At 38.8% G+C, this 26670-nt stretch overlaps 1 protein-coding gene across 1 annotated transcript in view; it reads left to right on the plus strand.

Moving 5' to 3' along the window:
• Positions 1-26670, plus strand: part of Myo3a (myosin IIIA) — a 167371-nt gene that overhangs the window by 93162 nt on the left and 47539 nt on the right. The window contains exons 19-23 of the mRNA XM_004659674.3: positions 11646-11799; positions 13799-13887; positions 16090-16219; positions 24850-24929; positions 25451-25528. Of these exons, the coding sequence (XP_004659731.2) occupies positions 11646-11799; positions 13799-13887; positions 16090-16219; positions 24850-24929; positions 25451-25528 (531 nt within the window). The remainder of the gene's footprint in view (positions 1-11645; positions 11800-13798; positions 13888-16089; positions 16220-24849; positions 24930-25450; positions 25529-26670) is intronic.

The following is a 26670-nucleotide window of genomic DNA, read 5'->3' on the forward strand; positions in this document are numbered from 1 at the left end:
TGCTATTTTGCTTTTTTTTTTTTCTTTTTTCTTTCAGTATTAGTTCTGCTCAATTTAACTCAAGTTTAAAGGTGATTACAGAAGTTTTCAGTGACAAAATACATGCATTATCCCCCACACCAACTTGAATTCATTTTGTCAAATATGTGTATATATATATATATATATATATATTCAAGATCATATAGACCCCCATTATCCTTGCTTATCCCCCCTCCTACTCCTGCTGAAGCCCTTCTTCCCTCACCCACCTCGTAGTGGAGATGTCATTCAAGAGAATTACACCTCTTCTCCCAGCAACCACTGACTAGCAGGAATTGCTGAGGACTCCAAAGCTCCTTTCCTATCTAGGGTGGAATGATGGTTGGTCCTATCTTGCATAGGCCTTGTGCAGGTAACCACAGCTGCTGTGAGTTCATACATACAATGGCCAAGTCACATCCAGGTGAGAAAGTTCCATAGCCAGCCTCCCTATCGCCTAGCTCTTACATTCTTTTTACCCCCTTTTTCTGCAATGTCCTATATAGAGCTGAGCACTCAGCATGTCATATATTTTCAACACTTTGATCCATTGGGAGATTCTATGTTAGCCACAGCAAACTGCAAACAGCAAGCTTTCTCTGTGCAAGTCTGAGAGTATAACTAGTCTGTGAGTATAACTGTAAATATTTAGAAGGATAGTTTAACATCACGAATCTGTTCAGCCAAACAATAATGATAATAGGTAAACCTTAGGCCTAGGGCTTCCCCAGCCTTGAGCTTTGACCTTTCTTACAGTATCAGGCATAAATCCATCTTGTAGATTGAGTCTCAGGCCCAATCAGAAAACAGCCATTATTGTGCTAGTGGGCACCTCTTGTCTGGAAGGTCAGGATTGTAACACACAAGGTGTGTTGCATGGCTAGGTGATGGTATTTCTCCATCAGCATCCTGCATAGCACCTTCTGGTACTGTGAGAGCCATCCAACAGGGTAGAGGTGTCTAGCTCAGGCTCATCTTGATTTCTGTACATCCTGCAGCTAGAGGGAGTGGAGTCTGCAGCAATAGTCTTACTGTTCAGTTCTGCTGAGTAGCTAAGAGTACCACCAATAGGTTGGGTGGTTTGGGCGGCCTATGGGGCTTCTCTTGCCAACATCTCACAGGGAAGTATCTCATACCAGGTGCTATCATTTGCATTTAACAAATAACCCTTGCTTCTGGGAGCAGTATTATCCATCTAGGCAGAGAACCTCGATTCATTCTGTTAGTTTTAACTATATTTTAAATTCATTTATAAGGTAATAGATTTTCTACATGGCTTCTTTGAATCTCTTAAGTTTTGATTAACTTTCCCTCACTCCCTTCTTACTCCTACCCCACCCCTGTTGCCTTCATCTCTGCTTAACCCTCTCCATCCCCAGTACTTCCCCCTTGTGACTTTGATATCGCTTGTGTTCTGTTCTACTCTGCCCCCTTTAAAAGATAATGTTTGAGGGCTCTAGCGATGGCTCAGTGCTTAAGGCATTTGCCTGCAAAGCCTAACAACACAGGTTCTATTCTCCAGCATCCATGCAGAACCAGATGCACAAAGTGGCACATGCATCTGGAGTTCATATGCAGTGACTAGAGGCCCTGACATGCCCATTCTCTGTCTCTCCTCCCTCTCTCTCTGTCTCTCTCTCATCTCTCTCTTTGCAAATAAATAAATAAAATATTTAAAAGACAGTATTTTACATGTCATTTCCCATTTTTTGTGTTGTTAAAGACAACAGTTGGCCTAGAGAGATGGCTTAGTGGTTAAGGTGCTTGTCTACAAAGCCTAAGGACCCAGGTTTGATTCTCCAGGTCCCACATAAGCCAGATGTACATGGTGTTGCATGTGTTTGGAGTTCATTTGCAGTGCCTAGAGGCCATGCTGTGCCCATTCTTTCTCTCTCTCTCTCTCTCTCTCTCTCTCTCTCTCTCTCTCTCTCTCTCTCTTCCCCCCCCACTCTGTCTCTAATAAACAAATAAATTTTAAAAATCTTTTTTAAAAAAAGACCATAGTGTATTAATTACTTTTTCATCACTATAGCCAAATTAACCTGTGGAAAAAAATGTAATGGAAGAAAATTTCATTTTGTTTATGATTTCAGTGGGTTCAATTCTAGCCCCCATGAGCTTGTGCACAGGATCATGGCAGCTAGAGTGCAGAGCAAAGGAGTTCCTCACCTCATGGCTGACAGGAAGCATATAGAAGAAAGGATTAGGGACCTGGTATAGCTTTCGAAGGCATGCCCCACTTACCCACCTTCTCTACCAAGGCCCCACCTCCCAAAATTCCCATCACCTCTCAAAACAGCACCATCAGCTGGAGACCAGAACACATGGGCCTGTGGGGGACATTTCATATTCAAACCATACCATGCAATAAGGCATTTTTAGTGAAATAATTTACAATGGTGTCTAATTTGTACCTTGCCAAGTGGATAGTGTTATTTCTTGAAAAGCTTTCTCCAAATAACAGATCACTTGTATTACTTTCAAAACATTTCCCTGTGAGCCAGGCACTGGGAGCTATGCCTCCTTTCTCTGAATAACGTACTGTTCTATGGACTTTAATTAAGTGTCTCAGAATCTCTTGATCAACCTTGTTGCATCATGCTTATGTGGGTCCTAGGGAATTTAACCTGGATCCTTTGGCTTTGCAGGCAAGTACCTTAACCAGTAAGCCATCTCTCCAGCCCTTAAGTTTGTTTTTAAAGTCATCTGTGAATTTATGTATGAAGATGTGTTTTCACATATATCATATAAATCTGCACCCATGGGTTTAGAACTGAGCATCAGACGTCATCTGTTAAGCAGGAATCTATTATAGCACATAATGGAAACAGTGACTGCAATTATGGCTCTGGCTGCTCTTGCAGAAAGTGATGGCGATGACTCTGATCTCCAGCTGTTCACTTCCTGAAGCTTAAAGCTTTCCAGATTTCAAAGGTAGGCTTCAACACACAATCTTTGACAATTATAAAGAACAAACATACATCCAGTGATATAATACCTGCATTTCCAACTTTTTTAACAGCATAAATTAAATGGAATCAGTCATCTGATTTAAAAAGAAAAACTATGTAGGCAACTCAAACCTTTAATAAATGACTTCAAATTATCTTGCACAAGTGTGATTTTCTTACTTTGTATCCCAGTTTCTTCCCTATTAAGCTCTATGTATATAGTGGCAATAGTACTTGTCTCACTTTAGCCTTCCAAATAATAAAGCCCATTTTATACGCATTTTACTTAAGCATAAAGACAAATACATTTAGAAGCCTTAGATAAATCTTCACTTTCAAATATTCCACCAAGCTTCAGGTGATGTTTGAGATTTCATCCAAATAGTCTTTAAACCTTTTACACACTAGACATGGAAGCTGTTACCCAAATAACCAAGTATGTGGAGCCCCAAGGACTTCCTAACGGGGATCTGTTGTGCCCTCCCTCTGCTCTCAGTTGGTGAAGGGCTTGTTGAACATGCGCAAGAGACTGTTTTCAATCGCCAGCACTATACAGACCAAGCCTGATAGTGCATGCCTATAATCCTATCACTTGGGCAATGGAAGCTGGAGTATAAGTAGTTCATGGTCATCCTTAGCTATAGAGATATTTCAAGGCCAATGTGAGTTAAAGATCTTGTCTAAATTAAATTAAATATCAAAGAAGTTTTCTAAGCTGGGAGTGGTAGTGCACACTTTTAATCCCAGCACTCGGGAGGCAGAGGTAGGAGGATCACCATGAGTTTGAGGCCAACTTGGGACTACAGAGTGAGATCCAAGTCAAACTGGGCTAGAGTGAGACCCTACCTCAAAAAAAAAAAAAAAAAAAAAAAAAACCTAAAATGTTTTCTAGTACAGTACACAGCATCTTTAAAGCATAGAATCATATCATCTGAAAATGGGAATAGTTTGACATTTTCCTTTTTTATTTGTATTCCTTTTATATCTTTATCTTGTTTCACTGATCTAGATAAAACTTTGAGTACAATATGGAATAACAGTGGAGAGAATAAGCACCCTTGTCTCATTTCAAATTTAGAGGAACTGTTCTCCACTTTCCCCTACTTAATATAATGCTGCCTATAGGTTTGTCATCTATACTTATGTTTAGGTATGATATATCTATAGGTCTTTTTTTATTCTTTTTGGTTTTTCAAGGTAGGGCCCAGGCTGACCTGGAATTCATTGTGTCGTCTCAGGGTGGCCTCAAACTAACAGTGATCCTCCTACCTCTGCCTCCCAAGTGCTGGAATTAAAGGCATGGGCATGTGCCACCACACCCAACTGTATGGGTCATTTCTTCAGGACATGTTAAAGGCATATTGAACTTTGTTGGGTACCTTGCTGCATCTATTAAGATGAACATGATTTCTGCCTTTAAGTTAGGTGCATATGGCATAATAGTACATATTTTCTTATGTTTAACCAACCTTGATTGTGATGTATGAACTTCTTTCATGTGTTATTGAATTAGGTTTGCAAATATTTTGTTGAGAAATTTTCCATGTATTTTTACCACAGAAAATAGCCTGTAGTTTTCTTTTTGTTATTGTGTCTTTATCCAGTTTTGTGATCAAGATAATCCTGGCTTAATATAGTAAGTTTGGTAAGTGTTCCTTCCCTTTCTATTTTGTGGAATAGTTTAAGAAGTATTGGCATCAGATCTTCCCCAAAAGTATTTTTGTTTGATAGTTTGTGTTTGTTTGGTTGGTTGGTTTTGTTTTGGTTTGGTTTGGTTTTTTGAGATAAGGTTTCATTCTAGTCCAGGCTAATCTGGAATTCACTATGCAGTCTCGGGGTGGCATTGAACTCATGGTGATCCTCCTACCTCTGTCTCCCTAGTCCTAGAATTAAAGGCGTGCCACCATGCCTGGCTGTTCCCTAAAACTTTGATTATCTTCAGCAATGACTCTGGCTCATTCAACACTTTTCTTTGTGGGGAGAACTTTAACTCCTGCCTCAATCTTATTGCTTAGTATATATCTGTTTAAATTGTTCGTAGTTTCTGGATTTAATTTTGGTAAGGCCTATGATTTTAGAAATTTATCTATTTTTTCCAGGTTTTCCAGCTTTTGGGAGTAGAAGTTTTCCACGTCTATCCTAATCATAGTCTAGTTTTTTGGGGAGTCTATTGTAACAACTCCCTTTTCATATTTATTTTTATGTATTTGGGTCATTATTTGGTTATTTGGTCATTATTTGGCTGGAAGTTTGTCAATCTTGTCAATCTCTTCAAAGAATCAATTCTTTGCTAGATTGATTCTGTGTACTGCTCATTAAGTCTCTTAGAGTGAGGAAGATTTTTGGTTTGTTTGTTTTGTTGAGGTAGGGTCTCACTATAGCCCAGGCTGACCTTGAATTCACTATGTAGTTTCAGGGTGGCCTTGAACTCACAGTGACCCTCCTACCTCTGCCTCCCGAGTGCTGGGATTAAATGCATGTACCACCATGCCCAGCAAGTGAGGATTTTTGTCAGTGGTCAGACTGAATGACTTTCTCTCAGAGGTTTCTTTCCACCATGTGGAATCACACCACGTGGGGCCATAAATAGGTGTGAACACTCACAGAAGCAGTTGGTTAGTGGGAACTCTTTAGTAAGGAGCAGACTTCAGGGAACATCTCTGTGTATCTCTAGTTTCTTCCTTCCATCAGGCAAACCTTCTGTCACAACAGTAGCAGCCACATGTGCTCATTACCTTTCACATCATACCACAGCATTTTGGCATCTAAAATCACAGAACTAGAAAGACACCTGAATAATTTATTTGCATTTCATGGGTAATAATTACCTCTACAATTCACCTAAGGTCACAGTCTGGTGAAACAAAACCAGCCCCAGAATCCAGGTTTACTAGCCATTGACCAGGACTAACATCATGAGCAAATAAAGCTAAACATAGGCCTAACGTCAGGCAGGTATTATGGGTAGAACATGTGCTAACCATGAATCTACTTTTTACTCAAAATCATCCCTTTCAGTAAAGATGTGGTCAAAAACTACCATTTTGGCCTATCAGAAATATCAGCTAAGAAAGATTTCTAACACCCAAGTCAGGTTTGGAAAAGAGGACTGAGATGGCTTTCTGGACAAAGAAGTTTTATGTAATGCCAGCCAGACAGTGGTACAGTTGAGAAAGAAATGAAAGTGAACTCTGGACCCTGGGTGGGGATCGGAGAAAAACAAGAGGGAGGGGGAACACCAGGTCATAGCCAAGAGGAAAGGGGCATGTGGAAGGAAACTCTAAAAGCCTGGGGCACAGGAACAAAGAAAGGAGCAGAAGGGGCTTGAACTTGGAGTCAGAGCAAGAGGGAGAGGACAGAGTGTGAGAGAAGGAGAAGTAAAGAGAGCAAGAGAGAATGGCTATAGGGGAGAGCAAGGAGGGAGGGAGAAAAGGGGAGAACAGGACTGCAGATAGCTTAGAGCAGGAGAGCATGTGAGGGAGGAAATTGTTAGGCATTTTGTAGGAGTGAGATCTTTGAAGTCTCAATTACTGTAACAGGAGATAATTCCAGAACTCTAGGCGGGATGGAAGGGTAAGATAAGAGGAGGGGTTCTGAGATTCTTAGGACCCATTCCTCCTTCAGGTACAGCATGTTAGGAGTGTTTATGCTCTGCTGATGAGAATGCATGCTGCTACAGGGTTTCAAAAAACAATCTATGCGGGCTGGGAATATGCCTCAGTGGTTAAAAGATCTTGCTTACAAATCCTGTCAACCTGTGTTCGACTCCCCCGTACCCACCTAAAGCCAGATGCACAAAGTGGAGTATGTGTCTGGAGTTCATTTGCAATAGCAAGAGCGCCCACTCATTCATATTCTCATTCATTTATCTCTCTCAAAAATAAAATATTTTAAAGACCAATCTATATGAATTTATATCAGTAATCTGCAAAATGTTCACACTTCCTATCAGTTAACCCAGCCTAAGTTCTAATAGAAAACACAGAAAAGCTTGGCACAGAGATATACCTCAGAGAAATATAGAAAAGAACGAAGTAATCTAAAATGGCTCCACATCTTAGAATAAGATTGAAAACTACAGGATATAATATGTAGCTATTCAAACAATGGTTATGAAAATACATTAATTACATGGATACATACTTTTAACACTATTTTTCTTTTGTCGGGGGAAATAGTAAAAATAAAAGTGAAAGAATAACATGATCTCTTATTTATTAAAAGTACATTAAAGGGGGCTGGAGAGATGGCTTAATGGTTCAGGTGCTTACCTGAAAAGCCAAAGGACCCAGGTTTAATTCCCCAGTACCCATGTAAAGCTAGATGCACAAGGTGGCTCAGGCATCTGGAGTTCATTTACAGTTGGCTATTGGCCCTTTCTCTATCTGCCTCTTTCCTACTCTCAAATAAATAAATAAATAAAATATTCAAAATACATTAAGCAGGACATAGTGGTGCACCCCCTTAAACCCAGAACTTGGGAGGCTGAGGTCAGAGGATCATGATGCGTTCAAGGCCACCCTAGATTACATAGTGAATTCCAGGTCAGCCTGAGCTAGATCAAGACCCTATCTCAACAACAACAACAACAAAAAAAACTCCAAACATTAAAAAGATTATAAAGATTCCACTAAGCCAAGCATGGTGGTACACACTTATAATTCCAGGGTCAATTCACACTGGCTACATGCATAGTGAGACCCTGTCTCAAAAAAATAAATAAATAAAAGATTCTACTAAATGTTCACAGGAATAATTGATAGCAGATATGTGAAATTTGAATTTTAAGTTCTTAATGATTTCCCATATTTTAAATTTTGTAATAATCATGCATTATATTTATAACTAGTAATAAAGGGCTTTGTGTATATATGTACACATATGCATATACACATGCTTGCATAGTCTTTCTCTGTCTGGAACTTGCTTTCCAACCTTTCACTTAGAATCCAGAAAGCTCAGTATGTTAGTTTGCTAAGACTACCATAATAAAATAGTACATATTTCAAAACTTTTTCTTAACCAATAGTTTCTCATAGACCTGGAGGCTGGAAGACATGAGCACTGATGGTGTTGGTTTCTCCCGAGGGCTCTCCCCAGGGTTATAACTGTCTTCTCATCTTGTCCTCAGTGGCCTTTCTTCTGTACAATGGAATACCAGTGTCTCCTTCCCTGTTAAGAAAGACACCAGGGCTGGAGAGATGGCTTAGTGGTTAAGACACTTGCCTGCAAAGCCAAAGGACCCAGGTTCGACTCCCCAGGACCCACATAAGCCAAGCATACAAGGGGGCGCATGCATCTGGAGTTCATTTGGAGTGTCTAGAGGTGCTGGCGTGCCCATTCTCTCCCTCTCTCTCTCTCTCTCTCTCTCTCTCTCTCTCTCTCTTTCTCTCATAAATAAACAAAACTAAATACAGGGCTGGAGAGATGGCTTAGCGGTTAAGCGCCTGCCTGTGAAGCCTAAGGACCCTGGTTGGAGGCTGTTTTCCCCAGGACCCACATTAGGGGGCGCACAAGGGGGCGCACGTGTCTGGAGTTCCTTTGCAGTGGCTGGAAGCCCTGGGTGGCATTCCCTCTCTATTTGTCTCTTTCTCTCCCTCTCTCTCTGTCACTTTCAAATAAATAAATAAAAATGAACAAAAAAAAATTTTAAAGACTAAATACAGTATTTTTAAAAAAGAAAGAAAGAAAGACACCAGTCATATTAGATTGGGGCCCTACCATTATGACCTCATTTACCTAATTGTGTCTTTAAAATCCCTGTCTCTGGATGCAATCACATTGGGTGTTAAGACTTCAACATGTGTAAGTCAGGTATAAAAAATTCATTCCACATGACTCACTCATATGTATTCTTCTCAAGTGTCTCTGGATACACAATAAATTACACCAAGTCCCTGCTTCCATGGAATTTTATTCTAGTGGGAGATGCAGAAAAGAACATATACAACTACTAGAAATACTGTGAAAAAATTAAAATTGTATGATGCATAGAAGAAGACCAGCTGGGTAAGGGAGGATACTGCATTACTCGGAGGGATGGAGGCACAGCCTCTCTGAGAAGGCAGAACAGAAGGATAACAGCTGACCTTCACTGTGTCACTAGTCTTTGCTGAGGAAATCATGCTTGAACTTGCACCTCCTTAGAAGCCATCTGAAAGTGTGTGCCTCTGTCAGATTGTGGAACAACTCTGTCACACTACTATATACATGTATGTAGTAAACATATACATATATATTTTTTTTATTTTAGAGAGAGAAACAAGAGACAGAGAGAGAATTGGTGTGCCAGTGCATCAGCCACTGTAATCAAACTCCATACACTTACACAACCTAGTGGGCATATGCATCCTTGCACTTGCCTTACCTTTTGTGCATCTGGCTTATGTGGGATCTGGAGAGTTGAACATGGGTCCTTAGGCTTCACAGGCAAGTGCCTTAACAGCCAAGCCATCTCTCCAGCCTGTAAGTATACTTTTACTGTGAACTGATGGGCTTGCTCAGAGGTTAAAGGCCCTTGTTTGCAAAACCTGGCAACCTGAGTTCAAATGCTTAGTATCCACATAAAGCCAGGTGCACAAAGTGGAACATGCTTTTGGAGTTTCTTTGCAGAAGCAAGAGGCCCTGGCACCTGGCACTCCCATAGTGTCCCTCAAATTATATATGATGGATGGATGGATAGATAGATAGATAGATAGATAGATAGATAGATAGATAGATAAAATGTTTGTTTAGGGCAGAACCAAGGGCTTTCTAAGAAGATATGAGCTCTATTTTTTTACATATACATAATAATAATTAAGCATTTTTCCATCATTTTTGCTATAGGGTGAAATTCATTGGTTTAGACATGATTGTTTTATTATAAATGCTTTCTAAACCTGGTTCGTAATGGTACTTTTCCTCTCTGGCTTGATTAGAGTCCATAATACTAACAAATATAATTGAGGGAAGCACAGTGTTTTCCAGTCTTCTCTTCTCTGCCCTGTGTGACCTATCACAAGAGCATGTAATGGATTGTGACACAGGTGAATAGAAATGACAGATGTCAGTTTAGAATGGTAACCTCATGCACTTTCTATACAAAACATACAAAAGTTCTTTTGAACTTTGCAACAGTGATTTAAGCTATTATATACTGTCAGCATAAGGTGTCCAACAGTAAAATAATTCTAGGTTTGCAGACTCCCAAGGTTACCTTCAAAGGAAAAATATGTGGAACTTCCAAAAGGTGTTTTCATTTTCTTATGTAACAGAAACTGGGTGTCTTTGAAGTTTTGCCTCTCTTTAGGCATTAAATTTTGCTTCATTTTTAAAATATTTGGACTGAGGCTGTAGCCAGTAATAGTGTGCTTACTATGTATAAGGCACTGGAATCAGTCTCCAGAATCACAGAAAATAAAAATATCATCCATTTTTACTTGTAACACCCTTGACATAAAGTCTTTGCTTTATAAGGTTCCTATCATACTGACCAAAAGTTTCAGCTTATCACATCCCCAGCTATTGGATAAATCCCAAAGTTGCCAAAGATAAATTTTCTTACTCTAGAATCTTGTATCTTATACTGAGCATCTATCATAAATTGTCTTGTCTTATCACCCAAATTATATTTTAAATCCTCAGTGATGGTAACTTGTTTTAAATATCTTCTTATCATGTACCATAGGGCCTTATTTTAAGGTGTTCAATGAATATATCTAATGAATTAAAGGATATACTAAAGCAATCTTGAAGATAACCTGGTATATAAATGTGTAACTGGTGCAGAACATACTTCCCACACATACCACAATGCACACACCATATACTTCCCCAGGGGTAGTGTTTGTCTATCACCTGCAGGACCATGAGTTCCCTCCACACAAGTCAGAGGCAAGAGTGTGGTATAAGATCAAAGTCATAGAAGCAATTCCTTGTGTCTGTTTCCTAAAGTGTACCTTCTACACCTCTGGTGCATTGAGATCATGGGCCTACACTGGGTCCTCTACACCCATGGTACATTGAGACCATGGTCCTGCAGTCATTTATGACTCAGTATTATGGTGGTTGTTTCACACATGTTATCCTCCGTAGCAAATTGTAATCAGTGCACCATACATTTTGCCTTTGTGAGATGGTTTGTTAGATGAGAAAATGAAATCTCACAGGGTAGAAAACTTCCAGTGGGTATATAACTGGTTACAGAACCCAGATATATGGACCTACATGTCCTTGGTTCTGAACCCACAAGTTGTTCCCATGACCCACTGTTGTTCAGCCTTCTAACAAATGTCTGAAATCATGATTGAATAAATTATGTGAATGTGCTTAAGGAGACATTAGGGGAAGTATAACCTTAAGACCCACTTAAAACATATTCAAAAACTTCTGGAACATACCAGTTTTCATTAACAGCATACTCTCCTGCATCCTCAAAACTTGAGGTGTTTAATTGTAAGATAGAGGCAAGAAATCCTTTTATTACTATCCTGAATGTAATCAGTGCTGATTTTAATGATCTAGCAGCTCTGCAAAGAAGGCAATAAAATGATACCCTCAGTCTACAGCAATGTCATAGACAGCAATTTGTTACAACATATGTAAAGTAGAAATGTAGGTAATTACTATCAAGTTGTGTAATATGCACAGTTTTAAGTGATTTTTTTCTGTTTTAATCATGACCTATTACAGAATGAATACCTAAATGAAGATGTAGATGCTAGAGTTATTGAATACGAAGATAACAGGCCCCTCCTAGATATGTGTCTTCAGAAGCCAATGGGTTTATTATCCCTGCTTGATGAGGAGAGTCGATTTCCCAATGCCACTGATCAGACTCTTGTAGGTGAGTATTAAGTCCAGCATGACAATATAATTTTATGAATACAGTCATGTAACACGGAATTGTGTTTTTTAAAAAATATTGCTTTAGCCTATCTAGGACAAAACAGCTATCACTAAGCCTGTCTCTAACAAAGATACTTGGAATTCAGTACCTGACTATTTATAACAGAGGAAAATACTTAGCGATGAATTAAATAAGAATTGAGGTTGGATTTATGCTTATCTTGTGGTAGAACCCCAACAATAGAATCTTATTAGAAGTTGCCATAGAAATTGTCCATCCCAAAATGTTCTAGCCATTTATTTAATAGGAGGAAATAGTCTTACATGCCTTACTAGACTCTAAGTTATAGCTCACCAATAAATGGGCATGATAATTATCCTGAGTCATTAATGGAAGATTTAGTGTTTTCATTTTTCTGTCTGAGGGGGCAGAGACATGTATAATATTGATGGTTTGAAATTGTTTTTTTCAGCACAGTATACAGTGAACAAAGAAAAGTTTATACAGCTAATCTATTCAGATTTGGAATATCAATGATAAAGCAACATTCACAAATGATCATGAGCTTGACATGTAGCTCAGTTGGTAGAGCACTTGCCTAGCACAGATAAAGACCTAGGCTTGATCACCAGCATCGCATAACAAGGTGTGGTGGTTAGTGCACACTGTAATTCCAGCACTAAGGAAGTGGAGGAAGGAGGATGAGAAGTTCAAGGACTGTTACCCCAGTCCTGGGGGAGGAGGTGGAGACAGGAGGATCTCTGAGGCTCACTGGCCAGCCAGGAAGCTCCAGGTTCTGTGAGAGTCTCCATCTCAAGGAAACAAAGTAGAAAGCAAGTCAGGAGGACATACAACATTCTACTCTGTCCTCTGCACACATGCACACTGGGCGCTCATATGTGAACAGATGCATACACACATGAATATACTACATACACACAAACATGAAAAGCCACTTGAGTTTTCAAAATATCTGAAAAAGTCATTTTTAATGTGGAACACCATATTGACTTGCTGATGGAGATATTCATACATAGATACCTATGTACTTGCTGAAGTAAAAACCATATGTTTCTCACTTATTGTGGAAATACAGAAGGCTCTCACCATTAGGTCTGTACTGTTGCTTCCCCCGACACAATAATTTCTTATGTTTTTCTATAACTGGAAACCATGGTGGGGGGGGAAGTTCCTGCAGTTATAGGACAAATCATTTTGTAGCAGACACTTGATATAAAATGTTCATTCTAGGACATGTAGTGACAAGTTCTTTGAATGTGTTAAAATTGCTATAGCAGTATTTGCTTCATATGTAATTAATAGTAACCTATAGCTTATCCAAAAGAAAGGAAAGGCAACTGAGCAGAGTTTTATGATATGGGTCTGGCATCAAAATATGTCCCTAAACACCCCCCGCACACACACACACACACACATCATCATCATCATCATCATCATCAATCATCATCATCATCTCCTGAAAATGTGTGAATTCTTGGCTGGCTCTCCAGACCTACCAAGTTTGACACTGTTTGGTGAGACCTTTGGGGTGACTCTGGTACACGTGGATCTTTGGGAACCATTCTAAACCATTACGCAGCAGTACAAATTTAATTGTGAGGGTTGCACTGTTACCAATATTCTAAATATGCATGAACTATGCACTGTGCATTGTGATTAAAGAAATTATTTCTAGCCATCAAGATTCTTTGAGTCTCTCCTACAAGCTTAATATGGAAGTTCAGCTCTTTTAAAGATTCATTTTTATTTATTTATTTATTAGAGACAGATACATGGGTAGGGAGGAGGGAGAGAGAGAGTGAGAACAGGTGTGCCAGGGCCTCTAGCCACTGCAAACAACTCCAAACGCATGCACCACCATGTGCATCTGGCTTACGTGGGACCTGGAGAATTGAACCTGGGTCTTTAGGCTTCTCAGGCAAGTGCCTTAAATGCTAAGCCATTTCTCCATCCCTAACTACTTCTTTTAATACAGAAAAGTTTGAAGGCAACTTGAAATCACAGTATTTCTGGAGACCCAAAAGAATAGAACTGAGTTTTGGAATTCACCACTATGCAGGAAAGGTAAGAACTATGGCTGTCTCATTCACCGTCTATCAAATTATAAGAATAGATGGGAAGAACTGGCCCAAATTATTGGTAAGTGGTTACAACTCCTTCTGCCCCACCTGGCCTTAATTCTCCTTTCAGCATTCTACAGCCTGTCCTTGTCTTTGACAGCTGCTCAGGACATTTCAGGGAGTATACTTACATTCTATCCTGAAAAGGCTGAGAAATATCCTTCTCTTAGTTCAATAAACATAAATTTATACTTTGTTCTCTTTGGGACCATTTAAATAGAGACTAAGTAGAAAGAGGGAAGAAAAGAAAGAGCCATGACTTACAGCTTCTGTCTTCCCCCACCATCCAGTCTAGCTGTGAGTAACTAGCTGGCAAGGATTACCTTTGTTTTTCCTTAACATAGCTGGGGACCTGTTATGTAAACTGCCATTTCAGATTTGTTTCTTTCTCTCTGTCTACTGCAGTCATTTGTCCCTCCTCACTCCCAGTAAAAAAAGGTTCCAGGCTGGAGATATGGTCAAACAGATGAGCAAACCCAGATAAATGGAGTTGACTAATAGTCTGTTACACACTTAGAGAAAGACACACTCAGGCACTGATAAGACAGGGCTGCCCATCTGCGTGAGCCTCATGTGTATTGTTTTATACCCACACAGCACTTTCCTCCTTCCTTCTGTGGAGAACAATGGTCCATTCCTTCACAATTATACCATGAATATTGAGGGCTAAAAAGATATTCAAGGGCTGAAGAGATGGCTTAGAAGTTAAGGCATTTGCCTTCAAAGCCAGAGGATCCCGGTTTGATTCTCCAGGACCCACATTAGCCAGATGCACAAGGGAACACATGCATCTGGAGTTTGTTTGCAATGGTTGGAGGCCCTGGCATACCCATTCTCTCTCTCTCTCACTCTCTTTGTCTCTCTCTCTCTTTCTAAAATAAATAAATAAATAATTTTTTAAAAATAAAATAAAAAGATATTCAAGTTAAGAAAGAATGTGTCAGTGGGACTTGAGGGTTGGCTTAGCAGTTAAGGTGCTTGCCTGCAAAGCCTAAGGACCAGGTACCCAGGTACTATTCCCCAGTACCCAGGTAAGCCAGATGTACAAGGTGACACATGCATCTGGAGCTCATTTGCAGTGACTGGAGGCCCTGGTATGCCCATTCTCTCTCTCTCTCTCTCTCTCTCTCTCTCCCTTCTGTCTCTTATTCTCTCTCAAATAAGAAAATAACTAAATTAAAAAAAAAATAAAGAATGTGTCAAATACAAGACACTAAAAAGATCAATAAAATCATTCACAATCCCAAATATTTTAGCCTTTGGGGCAGCTTCTATGTATCAGACAACATTCTACTGACTTTGTCATTGAAATCATATGCCTTCTATTGAAAGTGGTGGCATAAGCTTTTAGTCCCAGCACTTAGAAGGATTAGAGGCCTACCTTGAGTCCCAGGCCAGCCTGGGGCTGCAGAGTGAGATCCAAGTCATCCTATGCTAGAGTGAGACCCTGCCTCAAAAAAAAATAAACATATACCTTAGCTCATTTCACTTATGACCGCTTGTGATTTTTAGTATGATTTATCAAATAACACTTCCTTAAACCATCAATTAAGAATTGCCTATGACCATGTTATCCCATTGTTTATAGTAAGTGTATTAGTTGGTCCATAACAAGAATACCTCACAGAGATTTATTCTCTTACAGTTCTAGAGAAGTTTGAGATCAAGGTGTGCAAGCAGAGTTGCTGTCTGAGGTCTCTCCTGCTGGCCTATAGACCAAGCTATCTCACTAGGCCCTCATTAGACCTTTTGTCTTTATGACTACAGAAAAAATAATAATATGAATTTTTGAGCAACACAATTCAATCAATAACAAACACTTTGGATTATCCTTCATAAATCTTTGGATTACATTCATGTTTCAAAAATGCTTAAAATCATTTAGGAGCACCAGATCCAAAATCCCAATGTTCAGACTTTTCTACTGCAAAGAGGAAAACCTGTCATGGTCAACTCAATACAGGTGGGCCAATCATCAAAGGACTGGGAAGGGTTCTCCTAGATGTCCCATCCTTCCAAATACAGATGAACCTTCCAAAATAACAACTGTGCTAGCCAAATTGTAAGAAATCAGTACATGTTGATTTAGGGTGATGACAAGAGTGACATCATCAATTTCGATAATCACAACAGCCTTTCTCCACAGGTTCTCTATAGTGCGAGTGGGTTCTTGGCCAAAAATAGAGACACTCTTCCAACTGACATTGTGCTGCTTTTGAGGTCATCAGAGAACAGTGTAATTAGGCAACTTGTTATCCACCCCTTGACCAAAACAGGTAAGTCGACATTGAGAAAAGTCCTCAAAGCTCCATCAAGTAGTTTCTGTCTCTGAGTCTCGTGAATATAACAGTCATTTTTTTATGTTTGTTTAGTTTCAATCCACTAACTATACATGAATTCATAATGTGAGGAAGGCACAAAAATAATCATAAAGGAGCAAGGCTTGGTTTTTTTGTTGTTGTTGTTGCTATTTGTTTTTTGTTTTTTGAGGTAGGGTTTCACTCTAGCTCAGGCTGACCTGGAATTATACTATGTAATCTCAGGGTGGCCTCGAACTCACGGCGATCCTCCTACATCTGCCTCCCAAGTGCTGGGATTAAAGGCATGCGCCACCACACCTGGCTAAGGAGCAAGGTTTTTATTAAGGAAAGGGATCCAAGGCACTTCCCAGAAAACACGGTAGTGTCCTAACCTCCAGAGAAAAATTCCCTCTCTTAAAGAAAACAAAAAAAAATCTACTCTTTTCAGGAGTGAGCAACCATTAAGCAATCCCTTGATTCTTCAAGTTAAGTAAGGTCTGTTATTGATTAAAATTTCATTTTATTTCACCCCACCATATATATCCTTATATTTTCACCTATGTAGGCAAAAGTATATATACTTTGGGTTGTTTTCACTAGAATTTAAAATTGTTTGGGTACTTTTTCTTTTTTTCTTGTTTTGTTTTGTTTTGTTTTGTTTTGTTTTGTTTTGTTTTGTTTTGTTTTGTTTTGTTTTTTGAGGTAGGGTTTCACTCTGGCCCAGGCTGACCTGGAATTAACTATGTAGTCTCAGGGTGTTCTTGAACTCATGGCAATCCTCCTACCTCTGACTCCCAAGCGCTCAGATTAAAGGCGTGTGCCACCACGCCCAGCTTTGTGCACTTTTAATCATTTTATTGAGGTATAACTGAAAATATTTAGTAAGCTTTGATGAATGTTCACAAACATACATGTACGTTTATATATATATATATACCATGCAAGTACCACTATAACAAATAGCATATTCTTTATCAGATATGATGTTCTGTCTTGACCCTTGTGATCCCTCCCTCCCCTTCACCTCTCTCCAATTATACTAGTGCCATTTGATGAAAATATTTGTCTTCCCACCATTGAATGTCTTTGACATCCTCAAATGGCTACATGTAAAAGTCCAGTTCTGGATACTTGTGTGCCCTTAATACTTATAACAATTGATTACTGTAACTTATTAAAAAGTCTTAGGACATGGCAAATTTAATTGTACTTTTAAAAAATGGTTTTGTGTGGTTTTAAACTACAAGTTTAACTTCTTTAAAAAATATGAAACTAGGGGCTGGAGAGATGGCTTAGTAGTTAGGGCACTTGCGTGCAAAGTCAAAAGACCCAGATTCAATTCCCCAGTACCCAGGAGTGCATGTGTCTGGAGTTCATTTGCAGCAGTTGGAGATGCCCCTGGTATGTCCATTCTCTGTCTGTCTCTCTTCTCTCTCTCTTTACTTGAAAATAAATAAGAATATCTTTTAAATATGAAACTCAGTTACATAATATATTATTTGTTATAATTGGCTTGCTTTTCTCAATAAATTTTAGAATGAGCTTATCAATTTCTGCCAAAAATCCTGGTGGAATTTAGCAAACTGATATATTAATTTTGGAGGAGCTGAAACATTTACACTATTAAATTCTCCTCAATATTATTTTCTAAGTGTCAGTCCATGTATGAGTCTTAAACATCTTTTATCAAATTATCTGCTATTGTATAACATTTTATAGTATTGTAAAAATTTAACTCAAACTCTTGTCTTGCTACTTTGTGAACTTCATTTATTAAGTAGCTTTCTTTTTGCAAATTCTATAAGATTTTCTAAATTAATAATTATCTAGATTTGTACTGTGAAACTGGAAATTCTACCAAAGCATTATACAGATTTAATGAAATACCAATAAAAATTCCAGCATCATTCTTCACAGACATAGAAAAAATGAACTCAAAATTCATATGGAAGAGCCAGGCATGTTGGTGCATGCCTTTAATCCCAGCATTAGGGAGGCAGAGGTAGGAGAATCACCATGAGTTCAATGCCACCCTGAGACTACTTAGTGAATTCCAGGTCAGCCTGAGCCAGAGTGAGACTCTACCTCAAAAAAAAAATAAATAAATAAATAAAAATAAAAAAGTCATATGGAATGGCAGCAGGCCTCAGATAGCCAAGAATATCCTCAGCAAAAGAAACCTCTAGTGGTATCACCATACCTGATCTAAAACTATATTACAAAGCCATAGTAACGAAAACAGCATGGTACTGGCATAAAAACAGAAATATAGACCAATGGAACAGAATTGAAGACCCGGACTTTAGGTCAAGTAACTATAGCTACTTGGACTTTGACAAAGGTGCCAATAATGTAGACTGAGGGGGGAAAAAAGCATCTTCAAAAAATGATGCTAGAGACATTGGATAACCATATACAGAAAAATGAAACTAGACCCATTAGGGGAGGTACTTAATCTTTCACCATCAAGTGTGATATTAGCCACAGGTTTTTCATAGGTACTTTCTATCAGGGAGAGTAAGTTACTCATAACTTGCCAAGTTTTTTGTGTTTTTTTTTAAATTTTTTTGTTCATTTTTTATTTATTTATTTGAGAGTGACAGACACAGAGAGAAAGACAGATAGAGGGAGCGAGAGAGAATGGGCGCGCCAGGGCTTCCAGCCTCTGCAAACGAACTCCAGACACGTGCACCCCCTTGTGCATCTGGCTAATGTGGGACCTGGGGAACCGAGCCTCGAACCGGGTCCTTAGGCTTCACAGGCAAGCGCTTAACCGCTAAGCCATCTCTCCAGCCCAACTTGCCAAGTTTTTATCAGGCAGGTATGTTGGATTTTGTCAAATTATTTTTCTGCAACTATTGAAAAGGTCACACTTTTTTCTTTTCTATTGGCATTTCTTTTTGTGTTTAATTAACAGTATTACAGTATAAACACATTGCATGTTGATCATGTTCTCCTCGGTTTATACTCTAACATGCCTCTTCCTTACCCCTATTCCACTGAGGACCCACTGCTATAGAATCATAAACATACCAGCCAGTCTTTGCTGGTATGATAACTGATATCTATTGACTTGTCAGTCATTCTGGAAAAGACCTTTAATGGGGATGTTGCACTATTCTTTTTACATGTTGCTAGATTCACTTTGCTGATATTCTGTTAAGTATCTATGTTCATATTTGATTGTAGCTTTCAGAGCTCTTTCTGACTCTGAAATCAGATTAGTGATGCTTTTATAGAATAAAATGAGAAGTACTACCTCTTCTCCAGCTTATATGAAAAGAAGAATGAGTATTTTTTCTTCCTAAATGGCTTTGTCAAGTTCACCAAAAAAAAAAAAAAAAAAAGCTGGCTATTCCTAAAGGTGTTTTGTGAGGTTTAAAACCACAAGTTCCATTTCTTTAATAAATATTAAAGTTATATAAATAGGTTATCTCTGAAGAAATGTACCTGATTCATCTCCATAATCAAATTTATGGGCAGGATGTTGGTTACAGTATTAAGAATTTGTAGATTCTGATGTTTTAACAGCTCTTTCCTTTGTGATTTTGCTAATTTGTGTCTTCTCTCATTTTGTTCTATATAGATTTCCCAGAGATTTATCAATTGTATTAATCTCAAAGAACCAGTTTACAATCTCATTGGTTTTTTGTTTTCTCTACTTGTTTTATGTTCTATTTTATTGATTTTTTTCTTTTATCTTTCCCTTCTTCCATTTACTTTGTATTTTATTTGTCCTTTTTCTAATATCTACTACTTAAATGTGATGCTTTTCATTTGTTAGCATAAGTACTTGTATGATTTATAAGTACTTGTGATAATGTAACTAATTAAATTTCTAATATACTGGGATTGTTCTAGGTATTGTTTTGTTAGTTAAATTCCATAATACTCAGAGAACACAGTTGGCATTTTTTAAATTTTTATTTGTCTGTTTTTCGAGATAGGGTCTCACTCTAGCTTAGGCTGACCTGGAATTCATTATGTAGTCTTGGGCTGGCCTCGAACTCATAGCAATACTCCTACCTCTGCCTCCCAAGTGCTGGGATTAAAGGCATGCACTACCACACCTGGTGGTATTTTTTAAATTTATTGAGACTAAAAATTTGATCTGTCTTATTTTATGTTGCATTTGAAATTGAAAATATTGCTGATTCTGATGTTGTTCAGTGTCCTATAGTCAGATAAGTTAACTTGGTTGAGAAGATTGGTCAAGTACTATGTATTCTTGCTGATAGTCAAGCTTTCTGGTTTGTGTTTATTTGTATTGTTTTTTGAGGTAGGGTCTTGTAGTCCGGTTCACATTGCTGGTAGAAATCACCCAACCAAGAGCAGCTTCTGGGAAAAAGAGGTTTATTTTGGCTTACAGGCTCAAGGGGAATCTCTATGATGGCAGGGGCAAACAATGGCATGAGCAGAGGGTGGACATCATCCCCTGGCCAACATAAGGTGGACAACAGCAACAGGAAGGTGTGCCAAACACTGACATGGGGAAACTGGCTATAAAGCCCATAAACCCGCCCCCAACAATACACTCTTCCAGGAGGCATTAATTCCCAAATATCCATCAATTGGGAACCTAGCATTCAGAACACCTAAGTTTATGGGGGCCACCTGAATCAAACCACCACAGGTCTCACTCTGGCCCAGGCAGACCTAGAATTCACCATGTAGTCTCAGGGCAGCCTCGAACTCACTGCAGTCCTCCAATTTCTGCCTCCTGAGTGCTGGGATGAAAGGTGTGCATCACCATGCCCAGCCTTAAACCAGACATTTTATAAATATTTTTAACTGTATCTTACTTATTTTAACCCAGTGTGACAATATCTTCCTTTTTATTGTTGAGTGGTCAGAGTGTTTACATTAAATATGACTAGTGATTACTGGGTTTGACTGTGACCATCTTACTGTTTAATTTCTACTGGTGAAATCTCCTTCATCTTGGGCTTCACATATATTCTTCCTTCATTGCAGGTGATTTCTTCAGACAGACAGTTGGTGTAATCACAGGGCTCACCCCCATTTGTTTCACTTCTCTCAGAAATCAGCCTGCCTGCTTGATAACAACAAATGCAAATTGTTTTCTCATATATTTTGAATGTATTTTCAGCTGTTTCGGGTAAAAAGCCTGATATAGTCTGTACTGCTTGATCTTACCCAAAAGCAAAAGTCTTCAGGTTTGACTGTAATAAATGTCATCATTCCATATCCACCAACAGCATCCATGTTCATAGCTTAATGTTTTCACCCATATCAAATAGAGCTTGAGGCTCTGAAGCTTTGCCATATTTCCTATTAGTGGCTGACTGGCTGAAGAGAAGTGAAGAACTTCATCATCCAAGGTGCATTAGTATACTCAGAGCCTCCAGACATTTCAAATTGTCAAAGACATTTTTGTCTTGTATTCAGCCTTGTGTATGAATATAATAATATGATAATAGATAACTTGGCTTAGAGATTGCAATTTCTGGGCTCTGTGACATGTACTTTATTTTACTGTTTACACAAATGGGATAATATGGCTTTATATTTTTGGCAGCTTTCTCTATCTTACCCCACTGGTGGTTAGAACTTGGTTCAGGAGCTTAGGTTCCTTAGTGTTTAATGCTGTCTCCAAGATTCTCAACTAATCTGTTGTCCTGTGAATATATATATGGCTTCAAGGATGAGATACTGCTCATCTATTATTGAGAGAAAATGCACCACAATTCCTTGAGGATAACGTCTCTGGTTTGTCACCATTTGTTCATCAGGTGAACTATAAAAGCAAATCAGGGACTGGGGAGATGGTGGAATGGGTAAAGCTCTTGCTACATAAGTGTGTGGACCTGAGTTCAGATCCCTAGAAACATCAGGTGGGGTGTCACTAGGGAGGAAGATGCAGGAAATCTCTGTGGCTCCTGGCCATCTAGACTAGTAAGCTCCAAGTTCATCAAGAAAGCTTGTCTCAAAGAATATGGGGAAGATTGGTATCATCCTCTGACCTCCATATGCATGTGCATCCATGTGGACATATACCTTCACACATGTGTACCCATGTACATATGAACATGCACACACATAAACATGCAAAAAAGCAAAGTAAATATATTTCCTAAAATTAAGACCTATGCTAATTTTAATTCTTATTGATCTGTATAGATAAATTTTTAAAGATGTTCCCTTTTTATTGCTATGTATTTAGGAGACTAGTATATAAATTTTGTTAAGGTGAAATTATTAATTATTGACTAAATTTTGGGGGAAATTTTTTAATTTTCAGATAACTGAAAATTTGAATTACTTGGTTAATTAATGGGTTCCTAAGCACTTTTGCGTTCATTGTGCTTCTGTGAAATTTAGAAATCTTTGGCAATTACTTCCCCAGTTAAAGCTTTTACTAAAGCTTTCTCTGATGATCGAGATGGACAGTGAAAGTCCTGAAGCTTCCCCTGTCAAGATCACGGGCTGCTGTCTCTATCCACCCTGCCGCGGTCAGATACCTTTTTCCTTGACAAAGGAAATGGATGGTGAGTGCAATGTGATGCCTCAGCCAGCATGAAGACACCATCAACGCCTTTACCCCTCTCAGCTCTTTTCCCAAGAACTCAAGAGAGAGGAATAAAAACAGAGGTGTGGCATTGTCAACCATGCACCTGGCAGGGTCCTACCTGCCCTGTCATCTCCAGGCCAACCTTTGGCAACGTAAAGAATGGGGAGGTTAAGGTAGAAAGATCACTTGTGAGTGCAAGGCCAGCCTAGGACGACAGAATAAGTCCCAGGCCAGCCTGGATTTGAGTGAGACCCTAGCTTGAAATAAAACAAAACAAAAGAATGGGGGAACACTTTGTCTCCAGTTATCACCAAAAAGAAGAGACAAGAAAAAATAAACATAGTCTTTCTGAAGTGCTACTGACTTTTGGAAGCATTTTGAACATTACTGTTGGGATGGTAAATTCTTGGACTGTGGGTTGGCTTGGTTTATTGTGTTTGGCTGGAGAATGAGAATAAGGAAGGTAAATACTTCCAGGGACTCAGCACATGCCAATCATATTGTCACATTTCATTAAAATGCCATGAGGTAAGCATCATTATCCCATTTTGTGTATTTAAACAACATAAAACGAAGCAAATGTCTAGTGGCAAAGCAAATCTTTCTTGCTTCCAAGGAAGTAATTGTTTCACTGTGTTACAAGTTTTTACTGCCTTGTACTGTGTACATTAGATGGCTTCCAGCACAAAGCACTCTGAATGTTTGACTGAAAATGCTCCCTGTCCTCAATCACACTTGATTTGCTGATAACACCTCATGTGAACTAATGGCCTGTCTGACCAAGGCTGGCTGAAAATCACAGGTGCCACTTAACACAAATGAGAACTAAGTTGCTCCCTTCACTGTACTCAGCTCGCCTCTTCTCATGATTGAGGAAATCCACATTACCTTTCTCCCTTTCCTATTTTTTTAGGCTGTAGCTTTGAGCTTAATTTTTTCTGAACTTAAGATTTGTTGGGCTGGAGGAATGGCTTAGTGGCTAAGGCATTTTCCTGCAAAGCCAAAGGACCCAGGTTAGATTCCCCAGGACCCACATTAGCCAGATGCACAAGGGGGCACATGCATCTGGAGTTCATTTGCAGTGGCTGGAGGCCCTGGAACACCCTTTTTTTTTCTCTCTCTCTCTATCTCTTTCTCTTTCTTTCTCTCTCCCTCCCTTCCTCTTTCTCTGTCAAATAAATAAATTTTAAAAATTTTTAAAAAATAAAATATTAAGATTTGTTGTAGCTGAATGTGGTAGCAACACTGCCTGTAATCACAGAACTCAGGAAACCATGAGTTTGAGGCTAGATTTGGCCAAATAGCAAGACCCTGTCTCTAAAAACAACACATATATACAAATATATATATATATTTGAGAGATAGAATGGGCACTCCAGGGCCTCCAGCCACTGCAAATGAGATCCACATGCATGTGTCTTCTTGTTAATCTGGCTTATGTGGGTCCTGGAGAATCAAACTGGGATACTTTGGCTTTGCAGGCATATACCTTAACTGCTAAGCCATCTCTCCAGCCCTTGGAGGTACAAGGTTTTTTGTGCTTCCAAATGAATTTTAAGATTGGGTTTGTTTGTTTGTTTGTTTGTTTTACTTCTGTGAAGAATGTAATTGGAATTTTATGAGGACTGCATTAAATGTGTACATTGCTTTTGGTAAGATGGACATTTTCACAATATCAATTCTTCCAATACAAGAACGTGAGTGTCTTTCCATTTTCTAGTGTCTTCTGCAATTTTTGTCTTGAGTGTTTTAAAGTTTTAATTGTAGAGATCCTGCACTTCCTTGGTTATGTTTATTCCAAGGTACTTTATTAATTTTTTTGAGGCAATTGTAAATGGGAGTGACTCCCTGATTTCATCCTCCGCATGTTTGTTGTAAACAACACATTTTTTAGCAGAAGGTTCATTGTAAGTTTTAACATAATACTATTTTATCACCATCTCAGTAGATGGGAAAGCAAGCCCCTGAGTCTCAGCACTTCAGGAGCAACATGGGCATTTGAAATAAAAGGGGGGAAATGACCTAGCCATTAAGGATTCTAAAAGGTAAACTAATTTTATCTATATTCCCATAGGTAATCTTCCACTTTCTAAAACTAAAAATGTAATAAACTACCAAATGAAAAATTCAGAAAAATCAATTAATCTGATAAAGGTAAGAAAATGCATTTTCTATGACAGTGAGGCTAAAACCTGTCCTTGGGCAATATTTGTGTACTCTTAAAAGCAATATTTGTGTACTCCTAAAAGCAAACTTTTCCTTAGATTTTCTCCCTTCAGTTTTTCTTTTTTGATTTTGATTTTTTTTTTTTTTTTGGTCTAAACAGATATATATGTTATCATTGCATTAATGCTAATGGCTAAAATAATCATGTACTTCTTTTATATCTCTAATTTTCTTTATACCTAGTTTTAGATGTTCCACTATGACTAACTGAAAAGTGCATATGTTGACCAGGATCTGAAATATTCATGTTCTACATGAGACCAGCCAATATACCAGTTAAATAACAAAACAAAACAATGACCTTAGAGAATGACTATGATATGAATGGTGGAACTTTATGTATTTAAATGCATGTACTAAGATAACCTGGGGGAAGAATGCATTGTGTTCCCATAGTCCCTAATGCACAATAGGTTATGAGGCTTTACTGTGTTCCTTAATCTCCTTAGGGTGAAACTGGAGAAGCCACACGTCATGCCTGTGAAACTACCAACATGAAAACACAAACAGTTGCATCGTATTTTAGAGTAAGATATCCAAGGATGGTGTCTTATACTTAAAGATGGTATGCAGTCTAGATGGGTTACAAACAAGAAGTAGTAACATATATCAGAGTGCCACTGGCAACAGGAAATGCTCGTTGTGTACTGCTAACTATGCTTTAGATATAGAATATGTCAGATTCAAAAACCAGATTTGAGGGCTGGAGATATGGGTTAGCAGTTAAGGTGTTTTCCTGTGAAACCTAATGACCCCAGTTTGATTCGCCAGGACCCTTGTAAGCCAGATTCACAAGGGGGCATATGCATCTGGAGATCATTTGCAATGGCTGGAGGCCTTAGAATGCCCATTCTCCCCACCCTCTTTCTTTCTCATAAATAAATAAATAAAATTATTTTTTAAATTTAAAAAATCATATTTGGGGCTGGAGAAATTGCTCATTGGCTAATGTGCTCACCTGTAAAGCCTAACAACCCTGGTCTGATTGCCCACTACCCAGGTGCATGTAACTGAAATTCACTTGCAGTAGTTGGAGGCCCTGGCAAGCCCATTGTCTCTGTCTCTCTTCTAACTCTCTGATTGCAAATAAATAAAAAGTATTTTTTAAATATGATTATTTTACTCTGATAGTTTAGATGTAAAAAAAAATTGTGCTCCATAATTATCTCAATGCTAGTCTATAACCTGATTAAAATTTGTCCATACAGAGCTGGGGAAATAGCACAGCCAGTAAAGTGCTTGTCTTACAAGCATGAGGACCTAAGTTCAATCCCCAGAACCCACATAAAAATGCTGAGCATCATACTAGGTGTGATGGCTCATTCCTTTAGTCCCAGCACTCAGGAGGCTGAGGTGAGAGGATTGCCATGAGTTCAAGGCCAGCTTAGGGCCACAGAGTGAATTCTTAGTCAACTTAGGCTAGAATGAGACCCTGCCTCAGAACAAACCAAAAAGAGAATTCTGGGCATTCTCCCCATTGCTGGGGAGGCAGGGACAGGAAGAACCTTAGTGCTGGCCAGCCAGCCAGTTTAGCCTAATTGCTGAGCTCTAACCCAATGAGAGACACTGTCTCAAACAGAAGTAGGTAGCATTCCTTAGGATGGCATCCAAGGCTGTCATATAGTCTTCATGTACCATACACAAATAGCTGAATCCCCACACATAACTG

This window comes from Jaculus jaculus, chromosome 5 (assembly GCF_020740685.1).
Source record: "Jaculus jaculus isolate mJacJac1 chromosome 5, mJacJac1.mat.Y.cur, whole genome shotgun sequence".
NCBI classification, from domain to species: domain Eukaryota; kingdom Metazoa; phylum Chordata; class Mammalia; order Rodentia; family Dipodidae; genus Jaculus; species Jaculus jaculus.